The sequence below is a fragment of the Oncorhynchus clarkii genome, chromosome 18 (assembly GCF_045791955.1).
Source record: "Oncorhynchus clarkii lewisi isolate Uvic-CL-2024 chromosome 18, UVic_Ocla_1.0, whole genome shotgun sequence".
NCBI classification, from domain to species: Eukaryota; Metazoa; Chordata; class Actinopteri; order Salmoniformes; family Salmonidae; genus Oncorhynchus; species Oncorhynchus clarkii.
Genome location: NC_092164.1, coordinates 27,477,837 through 27,488,713, shown reverse-complemented (window position 1 = coordinate 27,488,713; position 10,877 = coordinate 27,477,837). Strand labels below are relative to the sequence as shown.

At 47.1% G+C, this 10,877-nt stretch overlaps 1 protein-coding gene across 1 annotated transcript; it reads left to right on the top strand.

The window, feature by feature from the left end:
- Positions 1-3,685: 3,685 nt before the first annotated feature.
- Positions 3,686-10,877, top strand: LOC139373290 (A disintegrin and metalloproteinase with thrombospondin motifs 1-like). The gene is made up of 8 exons (XM_071113643.1): positions 3,686-4,720; positions 5,809-6,152; positions 6,403-6,535; positions 6,685-7,142; positions 7,602-7,788; positions 8,092-8,270; positions 8,477-8,652; positions 8,903-10,877. Exons 1-8 carry the CDS (start codon positions 4,096-4,098, stop codon positions 9,639-9,641), a joined length of 2,841 nt encoding a protein of 946 aa, XP_070969744.1. The 5' UTR covers positions 3,686-4,095; the 3' UTR covers positions 9,642-10,877.

Below are 10,877 nucleotides of genomic sequence, written 5' to 3'. Positions count from 1 at the left end.
ACAGGCACAGACACACATTCACATAAAGAATATATAACACCCCCAAATTACTTAATTACACATTTAGATATAAACACTGATATCACATATGTACAGAATACATTTTGCACACACACATAAATATGGAAAGAAAATTAAACCACACGCATACAAACACACACACACACACACACATACTGTATATGTATTACTGTTTGACCCTTCCCATGGGAAAAGACCCTTTCGTTGAACGACAGAAACACAGCACTGAACTTGTAATTTATTGTTTGTACAACTGGTATGTGAAATAAAACGTGATGAATTTATTTATTATAATGGCAATGTTGTATCATATTTACTATTTAACTAAGAATATGACTGTGCAGAATAAATCATTTTTAAGAAAAGTGTATTTTCTAGTCATCTACATGAATATATGTACATTAAATGTATATTTTTAAAAGCTCTGTCTGTTTCATTCATTTATTGGACGTGTTCAGAACTTTTTCAAATTTTTACTAGGAAAGACCCTTGGGGTACGAAACATCTTTTGAAAGGGCGACTTGAATGAAAGTAGCAAAGCATCCTCTCTCTCTCTCTCCCTCTCATTCAGCCTTTTTACATGACATACAAGAGGATAAAGCCTTGTTGCCAGGTCTTGTTAGATTATGGCCTATGGTCATGAAACCATGCATACAGTTGTGCCCCATGACAATGTGATCAAAACTACTCCTGTTAGAGCATGTGACAATGCACTCGGGTCAAATGGAACGTACGGTGATCGGTTCATTCAGGAATTGATTTAAAATCCCAGTTCAATCATTAAAAAATCTCTTCAATGACAATGAATGGCATTTTTCATTTTGTGAATTGGAATGGACGATGGAGACGGACAGCCAGACTACACCGATCTGCAACAGTATAACAGCGACAGTATAACCGCTAGGAGAGAAGAACTCAAAGACCATTTCCACTCTTTGTGAAGAAGAGAGAAAACAACTGATAGGTGATGAAAGTATAACCATTATAATTCACAGCATAAGTCACAGTTAAGAAAAGGAACATAAAAACCTAGTTGGCTATTGTTTAGTGTCACCCTCACCTCATAGAGTTCAGGGAAGACCATACCCTTGCTCTTCCCTTCTCATTATTCAATGGCTGTACCTCAAATACCTGCATTTACTAAGGCGTTGTCTTTAACTTGTTCACTACGCGATTGATGATGATTCCGATGATGATAGATCATTGTACCACAATCCCAGGTCAGATGAGAGTAGAAGTGTGTGCGTGTGTGCAGTGCTGGCATGCGTGCGTGCGTTTACCCTGTTGCTATTAAGAAGACATCAAAAGGGCACAGGGACTACTGTATGAACTGCTCCATGATGAGTAGCGGCGGATGGAGTTTGATATGCAAAAGTGCAAACGTCAGATTTGACACACACACACACACTCTAGAATGTAGTGACATTCATTCCTTTTTATAGCCAATGGGGATGTAGTGTACTTAACCTTCACGCCCTCATATAAATGAATATGCGTGCTAAATGTTGTGTAGTAGACTCCATCTCTCCGTATGACTTGTCCATTTAAGGGCTGATATGTTCACTATGTTCTAGTGTAATGTATTGCTCCTTTCTAGGGACTAGTAAGAGTGCTGTAGAGTCACTGTAAGTCCCTATGTGGCCTGTCGAGTGTTTGCATTGATGGAAGTTACAGTCCTGTGGTACTGAAGTCAGAACACTGAGGTCAAATGTGATGCTGTGCTGCCATCTGCAGGCTATAGGGCTTTTGTAACCAAGAAATGATCTTGACATACACAATAATACTATATGACTAGGCCTTGCAAACCCTTTTCTGTGCCTAAATGTAATACCCAATAAAAACAACAACACCAACCTATTGCCTTCACTTGTGATCCCAAAATAACATTGGACCTCAGAATAAGACATTTAGAGAGAGCAGAGGTGCCATGTCCATATATGCCATTGAGCAGACTCTTTTATCCAAAGCAACTTACAGTTTTTTGTGTGGGTGGCCCCAGGAATTGAACCCTGAATCCTGCTGTTGCAAGTGCCATGCTCTACCAACTGAGCCATACAGGACAAGATGTCATTCGTAATACATAATTAATTCAACGATACTGGAATTGGCAATCAATGACCCTTCAACAAGAATTGGGACTAAATGCCCTTCTATGCCACAGAAGTGTACAGTTGAGGGTGGTATCATGGTCCTGTTCATTTTGTGGCCCTTTTGGACATGATTTAGAATCCCTAATGACTCCATAACTGGGTTAATAAAGATAGAAGTTATGATCTTACATACAGCCAATTCATATTTTTGTCCCTTTACATGTGTGACATGCAATGCACACAAATAGCATGTGCCATGTATTGGATTTATGGCAGTAGTGGAGCCATAGCCATGGTCCTTTGATACTTTTTCCACGGTCCACGCCTGACATCTGTTGGAGAACTATGTCACGACAACTATTCCCTCTACCCGACCTGTTGCGTTTAAGGTGGCCCATCACGCTTCTCCCCTCGAAGTGGTAAATTAAATTAGCATGATGTAGACTCCAACTAATGCGTTAAAAACGCATTTAGTGAATTGATTATAAATGTTCCCCTCATATACTCTACTTGCCAGGCCATATTCATAACAGACTCGCAGTTCACTAAGAGGGTGAGACCACCGTGTATGGCACTTTATCCATCTTATCTCTTGATCTTTTCCCTTGGCTATTGGTGTTCCTGCACTGTACCTGTGACGTCTCGTTTTGTTCCCATATGTACCACTTGTCTGTCCTGTCATCTGGGTGAATAGACTAACATGTACATGTAAATAGACTTACTACAGATAGACACGGCTGGGTTTTGTATTTTATTGGTGTGTCATGTATCATTATTCAAACGTGGTATATAATACTTAGCAAATAATTACTCGGTCACTAGGAGGGGGCGAGTAATCCGTCGATAATTATTTTGGTAAGGTTCCAGAGTTCTGGATTTACACAAGTGATGCGGTTTGCACCGTATGTTTGAGAGGGGAGGGGGTGTCCGCCCAAGGAGATGGGCCACGGCCTCGGAGAGTTGAGTGGAGGAGATGCGTCCAAGGGACTATTCCACCTTAAGAACTCACCGGCCCCTCTGCGCTCCCTCTCCCCGAAGAGCTACGGAATCCCACCAGGCCGCCACGGCGCACGGCTCGCTTGACACTGCGGCGATGCAAACGACTCCAAGCTCCGGGTATCGAGCCCCGGTGCTATAGATGCCATGTCTGACATGCTATCCCCAGATCCCCAGTTTCACAGACACCACAACCCTGCCACAGATAAACCACTGCTACCCTCATGAAGTATAATTTACATTCAACGTGTGGGTATAGCCTATATATGAGCACCGCGTAAAAGTAGCAGGGGCGAAAAGTATGAGAGTTTTTAGTGTAAATGATGAGAACATTTAGGGGGAGGACGGGGTATGGGAAGAGGAGTGAGGGCTATAGTCCCGCCTACAAGCGGAGCAGGGGAAAAAAAAAGTTTCCTGGGCCAAACGCGTCCCACTCCACATTGATTGATTATTATGGCACGTCTCTATGTCTGCGTTTTGTTGCGCACGAGATTTTGCCTCTAAAAGATCAAAGCGGCTTCGGGAAGGGGTGGTCCCGAGTTTGGGGATATATAGGGAGCCGGGGTCTGTCCGCCTTTAATGCGAAATATGAGCAGAAACTAGACGGCACAGTAGAAAACAATTACTGCCCCGAAGTCACATAGAAACTCAAACAGCTGTTGAGTATTCAAGACAGGGCTGAAAGAAACACCAACGTTCCGAATAGTTGGAATTGATCTATTGCTGAGCTTTTTTCGAGCAAGAGAATATAAGACTCGAGCTTGAAGCACCAAGATATTAAGTCTGAGCTGTAGACTATTTTGAATGGGTTTTGCACTGGATTTGTTTCCGTTTTAGTTTTTTTTAGACTTACTTCATTACTGGAGGTGTTTTAGTTCTTGGACTGATGTTTTTTAGTTATTAGTGGAGTCTTTTACGGATTTTACTTGCTTCCGCCAGACACTTCAATATAGTTTTCTCTTTCAGTTAGAAGGGTTTGACACGGAATATGATGTCGTTCGTTTGCGTCTCGTTCAGTTTGATTACGGCTCTGTGCGTGAGAGCGGCGCACGGCACATGGGAGGAAAGTACAGTTGTACCGGTCAGACTCGACCCGGTTCGGCCTGAGAGGGAAGCCGAGCAGGGCCGGACCCTTTCAGTAGAGGAGCGAGAAAAGGAGTCGGAGATGCGAGTCTACCGGTTGGACGTATTTGGCAAACGGGTGGTCTTGAAGCTAGAGCCGGATCAGACCTTCCTGGCACCTGGGTTTGTGTTCCATGTGGTGGGAAGCCCCGAGTCGCAGGCGCAGCGGGAATCTGACAGCAGCGCAGCCGAGACTCGGTGCTTCTTCTCGGGCACGGTGAACGGGGAGGAGGACTCCGCAGCTGCTCTCAACCTGTGTCACGGACTACGGGGCGGATTCTACCTCCAAGGTGAAGAGTACTTCATCCATCCCAATAAATCGAGTGATGCACAGCCTATGGATGGGGACCTCCACCTCATTCGCCGGAGAGGTCGGGAATATTTTGCAGAGGAGAGCAGCTCAAAGTGCGGGGTCAACGAGGAAGAGGACAGGTTGCCAGAGAATCAGGAGACAAAAGTAAACCATGGAACCACTAACCCCGACCACCCAGGTATGCATTAACACTTATAAAACCTTTGACTTGTATCCATTTAGGAATATGCTGACTTTAAATCATATTCATAGGCCTACGTCTTTTAGTAAGAAAAACAATAAGCCAAGCTGTTCCACATTGTCACTTAGTTGTGTTATGTGTCTACATCATGTATGGCAAACGAAATGGACTCTGGACCAATTCCTGTACCCGCGGTGTCCTGGGGCTTCAATTCCTGGAACGGAGGATTTGTCTATCCAAACTACCTCAACTTCTGTCTTGGAGTGATCCGTAAAATACCCCTTTTACGCAAACATCTGAGACTCTAATAATTACACAGCGCAGGCTATATATTTAAATGTTGAGGTAAGGGTGGATAAGTCGATAATTTGACCGGTGCACAACGAGGGTTAACGGGGAATGGGCTCAGCTTTGACAGTATACGCAGGCAAGAGGGGGGAGGGTAAAGGCTCGGAGGAAGTGAGCGGGGAGTGAACGAGGGAGGGAGGTACGGGCCTGGGACGGGGGCTGGTGGGGGTGATACGTGGAAACTAGTCTCGCCTCCTCCTGGTACTGCACGTTACAGGTCAGCACTGTCAGACATTTTCCCAGAATTATTTTTCTTCCCCCTCTCACGCATAATTTCCGCCCAGTGAAAGTCAAATTGGGAATGTAGTCATTAGGAAGAGGGCCTCTGATGGTAAGACATCCCGTGAAGTTCCACATGTGTTTTTGGAACACTTCATATGTAATAATCACATGTGAAATACATGTGAGTTTTTGTAAGGGGCTGCAGAGTCACCCAACCAGCAAACACATCTGGAGAGATGATCTGCTCAGTGCTCAGTAGCTCTTCATCTGCCCTTGAAAATACACATTTGTAGCCTACAAACCCGTGATTGGCCTGTAGTATCACATGGTACAACTCACATAAAATCTCTTGTGACTACTCAGATATTTGCCATAAGCAATTTGACATTTCATCTTTATGTCTAACAGTTCATCAATTTAAACCAGAGAAAACAGGCTCTCACAAGAGAGCAGTATTAAAAGTCTGATTCTAGGCCAGTTTGTCTGACCTCTCTCCCTTCTCTCTTTCCATCCAGCCCACCACCAGAGGTCAAAGCGCTTCGTGTCCACGCCTCGCTTCGTGGAGATCATGATCGTGGCCGATCAGTCCATGGCCGAGTTCCACGGTGCCGGCCTCAAGCCCTACCTGCTGACCATCATGGCGGTGGCATCGCGCCTCTACCGCCACCCCACCATCCACAACTCCATCAGCCTAGCCGTGGTCAAGCTCCTGGTGGTTTACGAGGAGGAGAGCGGCCCCCAGGTGTCGTCTAACGCTGCCCTGACCCTCCGCAACTTCTGCCAGTGGCAGCGGCAGCACAACCCGCCCAGCGACCGCCACCCAGAGCACTACGACACGGCCGTGCTCTTCACCCGAACGGTATGTTGCTTTTGTATTTTAGCAGTTTTCACAATGTTTTTACACCAATGTTTACCGTGGTAACAGGCAACACCTTCACAACTACTAGGGTTGATTCTGCTTTCCAAATGGCACCCTATTCACTATATAGTGCGCTACTTTTGATTTTAAAACAGGGTCCTGCTATAGGATATCGGTTTTGTGTCTGTGTCTGTATGTGGGAAAGCAGTGAGTTTGACAGATGTGTTTTGTCCCTTCTCACCCCCTGTAGGACCTGTGCGGCGCCCACTCCTGTGACACACTAGGCATGGCAGATGCGGGCACGGTTTGCGATCCGGAGAGGAGCTGCTCCATCATCGAGGACGATGGGCTGCAGGCGGCATTCACTGTGGCACACGAACTCGGTAAGATGCCACCCTGATGCCAAGCTGAAACATGTGCAGAATATATTCACATCTCTGTCATTAGCCACACACAGTACACATCTCCTCTCTCAGTCCCAAACCAACCCTTGTCTCCCCTCTCTCCATTCCTCCCTCTCTTTGCGCTCTAGGCCACGTGTTCAACATGCCCCACGACGATTCCAAGCAGTGTGCCAGCGTCAACGGTGACCATTGGGGCTCGCACATGATGGCGTCCACCCTGTCCAACCTGGACCAACTCCAGCCCTGGTCGCCTTGCTCCGCCCTCATGGTCACCACCTTCATGGACAACGGACATGGCCAGTGTCTATTGGACAAGCCCCACAAGTCCCAGCCGCTCCCTGCCATGCTACCCGGAAACGTGTACGACGCCAACCGCCAATGTCGCCTGACGTTCGGGGAGGAGTCACAGCACTGTCCCGACCTGAGTACCACATGTGTGGCACTCTGGTGCACAGTGACCACAACCAACGGACTTCTGGTCTGTCAGACCAAGAACTTCCCGTGGGCGGATGGGACGCTGTGTGGCCATGACAGCTTCTGCCTGGCAGGACAGTGTCTGAGCAAGACGGAGGCCGCTCGTCACCAGGTGGGTGTTATAAACACAGCCCTATGACAAAGTCTTAAAGTCAATGGGAGTGATGGGATTGGTCCATTGGGGGGAAAGGAAGCATAATGCAGCTTTGGGATTGGTTAGTGTTAGCTACATTGGATTAGGTCCAATGTTATGTCTTTTTTAATATCAGGCTAGCTATTAGAGTGTTGAAATGTTATAGGGCCCTCAAACTCAAATCTGGACTTTGAAGCCAGTTCCACTGCATTTTTCATTGTTCCCTTGTTATCAGAGACTGATTTAGACCAGGGACACCAGGTGTGTGCAATTCATTATCAGGTAGAACAGAAAACCAGCAAGCTCCTTACCTCATAGTGGCTAAAGTGAATGTTACTATTAGCTTTTTAGCTATAGGACTACCTATAGGACTATTGAAATGTTATATGGGCTAGTGTGTGTGACTATGAATAACGATGGCGTCCTCTCCTGTTGCAGACCCCAGTCAACGGTGCCTGGGGTGTATGGGGACCATGGGGAGACTGCTCCCGTACCTGCAACGGAGGGGTGCGGTACTCCTTCAGGGACTGTGATAGCCCCCTGCCCAAAAACGGGGGCAAGTACTGCGAGGGCAAGAGGATCCAATATCGCTCCTGTAACACAGAGATCTGCCCTGAGAGCAACGGTAAGAGCCTGTACTAGCCTCACTTATTACATACTTAGTTCATGCTTATTACATAGCTAATACACTAATGACTCTTATTACACACATTCATATATTTATACTTTGATATTATGCATCCTTATTTAGGCACATAGGCCACTGACTTGCATATTGTACCCATACTTATACTTTCTACACATTCGAGAATAGCCATATTCGAATATCACAGCCTACTGTAAAGTAAACATAATGCTCAAGCTTAACTAACAGTGAATATCACACCTCTCTCTCTCTCTCTCTCTCTTCATCCCTCTTTCTCTAAAGGTCTGTCGTTCCGCGAGGAGCAGTGTCTGGCCCACAACGATATTTCGGCCCAGGTGTCGTTCGGTTCGGGAGAGGGCGTGGAGTGGGTTCCCAAATATGCCGGCGTCTCACCCAAAGACCGCTGCAAGCTGGTTTGCCGGGCCAAGGGCACGGGCTACTTCTTCATTCTGAAACCAAAGGTTAGTCAGGTCACACCACAGACACTTTTGCAAAAATGTAGACAAACACTATCTAGGCTAACTAGGCTAATACTGTCTAGGCTAACACTGTCTCTAGGCTAACTAGGCTAAAACTGTCTAGGCTAACACTGTCTCTAGGCTAACTAGGCTAAGCTAATGCTTATCTAGGCTAACTAGGCTAACATCTGTTTCTCTGCAACTGTCAGGTGGCTGACGGTACTCCCTGCAGCCCGGACTCCACCTCAGTGTGTGTGCAGGGTCAGTGTGTGAAGGCGGGCTGTGACCGAATCATCGGCTCCAGCCGTCGCTTCGACAAGTGCAGCGTGTGCGGAGGCAACGGCTCCACCTGCAAGAAAGTGTCGGGTGCCCTGGAGCGTGCCAGGTGAGAACAATGACCTATGACCTCAAAACAGCCATCTTTGACTTGAAATGACTGTTTTCTAGTTGAACCCATTTAATATATTTTACTACAGTCTGTAGAATCCTATCTTTCTCTAATGAATCTATCTCTATCACACCTCTTAGCACTGCCACATTTTTTTTAAACTCAGTCTCTTACTCTTAACTCTTACACTTATGCATAACTTTTTACCCTTGGCTATGTTTGACCCTTGTGTGTTTCTGTCCCTCAGGCCTGGTTACCAGAACGTTGTGACCATCCCCGCTGGCGCCACTCACCTGGACGTGAAGCAACGTGCCCCTGGCGGGGGTCGCCATGACAACAGCTACCTGGCAGTGTTGCGCCAGGACGGCACCTACCTCCTGAACGGCGACTACAAGCTGATGACTCTCGAAACAGACATCGCCCTCAAGGGGGCGTTGCTACGATACAGCGGTAGCTCCGCCTCCCTGGAGCGTCTACGCAGCTTCTCGCCCCTCCCAGAGGCCCTGACCATCCAGGTGTTGTCTGTAGGCGACTCGCCCCGCCCCCGTGTCAAATACAGCTACTTTGCGCCAAGACCCGTTTTGGCGTCACCTAGTGGCGGAACGGTGGCACGCCGCCAGTCCATCAATGCCATCCGGGAGCTGGGGGAAGCTGAGTGGACCCTGCGGGAGTGGGGCCCATGCTCGCAGAGCTGTGGGGGCGGTACTCAACAGAGGGAGGTGCTGTGTCTGGATCCCCAGGGGCGGCCATCGCGGGAGTGCCCGGAAGAGCTGCGCCCGTTGGCTTCATGCCCCTGCGCCCCAGACCCCTGTCCTTCGTGGTTCCTGGGGGAGTGGTCGGTGTGCTCCAAGAGCTGTGGCCGTGGGTTCCGCAAGCGGCCGCTACGCTGCGTGGGACACAACGGGCGTACACTCGCCCACGAGAGCTGCGACCATAAAGACAGGCCTCGACCACTGCTGGACTTGTGCAACCAGAGCACCTGCTAAGTTTGTCAGCCCACCTCATTATTACGTCCCTAAAGAACAACTCATGAAAGAAAGATAGAAAAAGACTAAAACAACCATATCGTCATGAACTTTGCATCTGAAAACACATTGACCTATCATGAGAATGTTTACATCCCAAGCAGAGTGCTTTCGTGGGTGTTTTCTGGGGTCCAATGGGTCCAAAGTGGCCGACTGATTGACTGACACTGCAGAGCCAACAACATCTCTCTCAACTCCCTCCAGCCACTTTGAGGTTAGACTTTAGTGTTGTTTGGGTCTGCTCCGTGGCACTGCCACCCCTAGAACACCGCATAGACTTGGTGCAGTTGCCTGCTGGGCTGGCACGGGGGCACATTGCAGGCACACTGCGCCCTTCTCCCTCCCTCCACCCCCCACCCATGTCAGTGGAGCTGAGATGGAGGAAGAGTTTAAATGGACACTTCTCTTTCGAAAAAGCATGCTGCTTTAGGTGCCAATGGCATGCTTGTGTTCGTGTGTGTGTGTGGGGGGGGGGGGCAGTCTGTCCTAGCTGGACTGGACAGACATCTTGGGGGGGGACTTTATGTATCACTGTACAGAATTGGTTACCTTGGGGTGAGGATGTATGTATATGTATTAGAAACAAATGAATGGTCTCACTGCCACACATTCCACTCCCTGTATCGGTTGGAGGCACTTCCTGTTTCAAAGGGTGCTGAACAAAAGACAATCCGGATTGTCCCTCCTAATCCATACGACTTTGTACACAACCAAACTAACTCAATACAGTTCATTTCAATCAACTTCGGTCATTCCTGAACAAGTTGATATGTGCTGCTAACATTCCAGTAGAATCTCCCAATAGACTCATTCCAATACACGTATTATTCAAGATGCATCCTGGACTGAACAAAAACCAATTTCAAAGCCATATCACTCCGCCCCGTCCTAGACCAAAGAGGTGTGTGAGCAAGCGAACGCGTGTGTGTGTGTGGCTTCTCTCCTGCTACTACTTCATAAGTAAGTCTCTCCTGCCTTCCGAGAAGGTTTTTTTTTTATGATGACGTTTTGTACAGAATATCCAAACATTATTTATTGTTGTTAAGTATAATCTTGTTGCTTTTTAATATTATTGTTGTATTTTTTATTTGTTATTATATTGAAATAACAGAAGGATGGAGAGTATATAGAGTATTTATACAGTATTATATATATGGTCCTAGGTTTATGAATAATAAAGTATCACGTTGACCTATA

Coding starts and splice junctions, on each gene's coding strand:
- LOC139373290 (XM_071113643.1), top strand. CDS start 4,096: ATGATGTCGTTCGTTTGCGTCTCGTTCAGTTTGATTACGGCTCTGTGC. Junction 7,143..7,601: donor CGGAGGCCGCTCGTCACCAG/GTGGGTGTTATA, acceptor CTCCTGTTGCAG/ACCCCAGTCAACGGTGCCTG. Junction 8,653..8,902: donor GGTGCCCTGGAGCGTGCCAG/GTGAGAACAATG, acceptor TCTGTCCCTCAG/GCCTGGTTACCAGAACGTTG.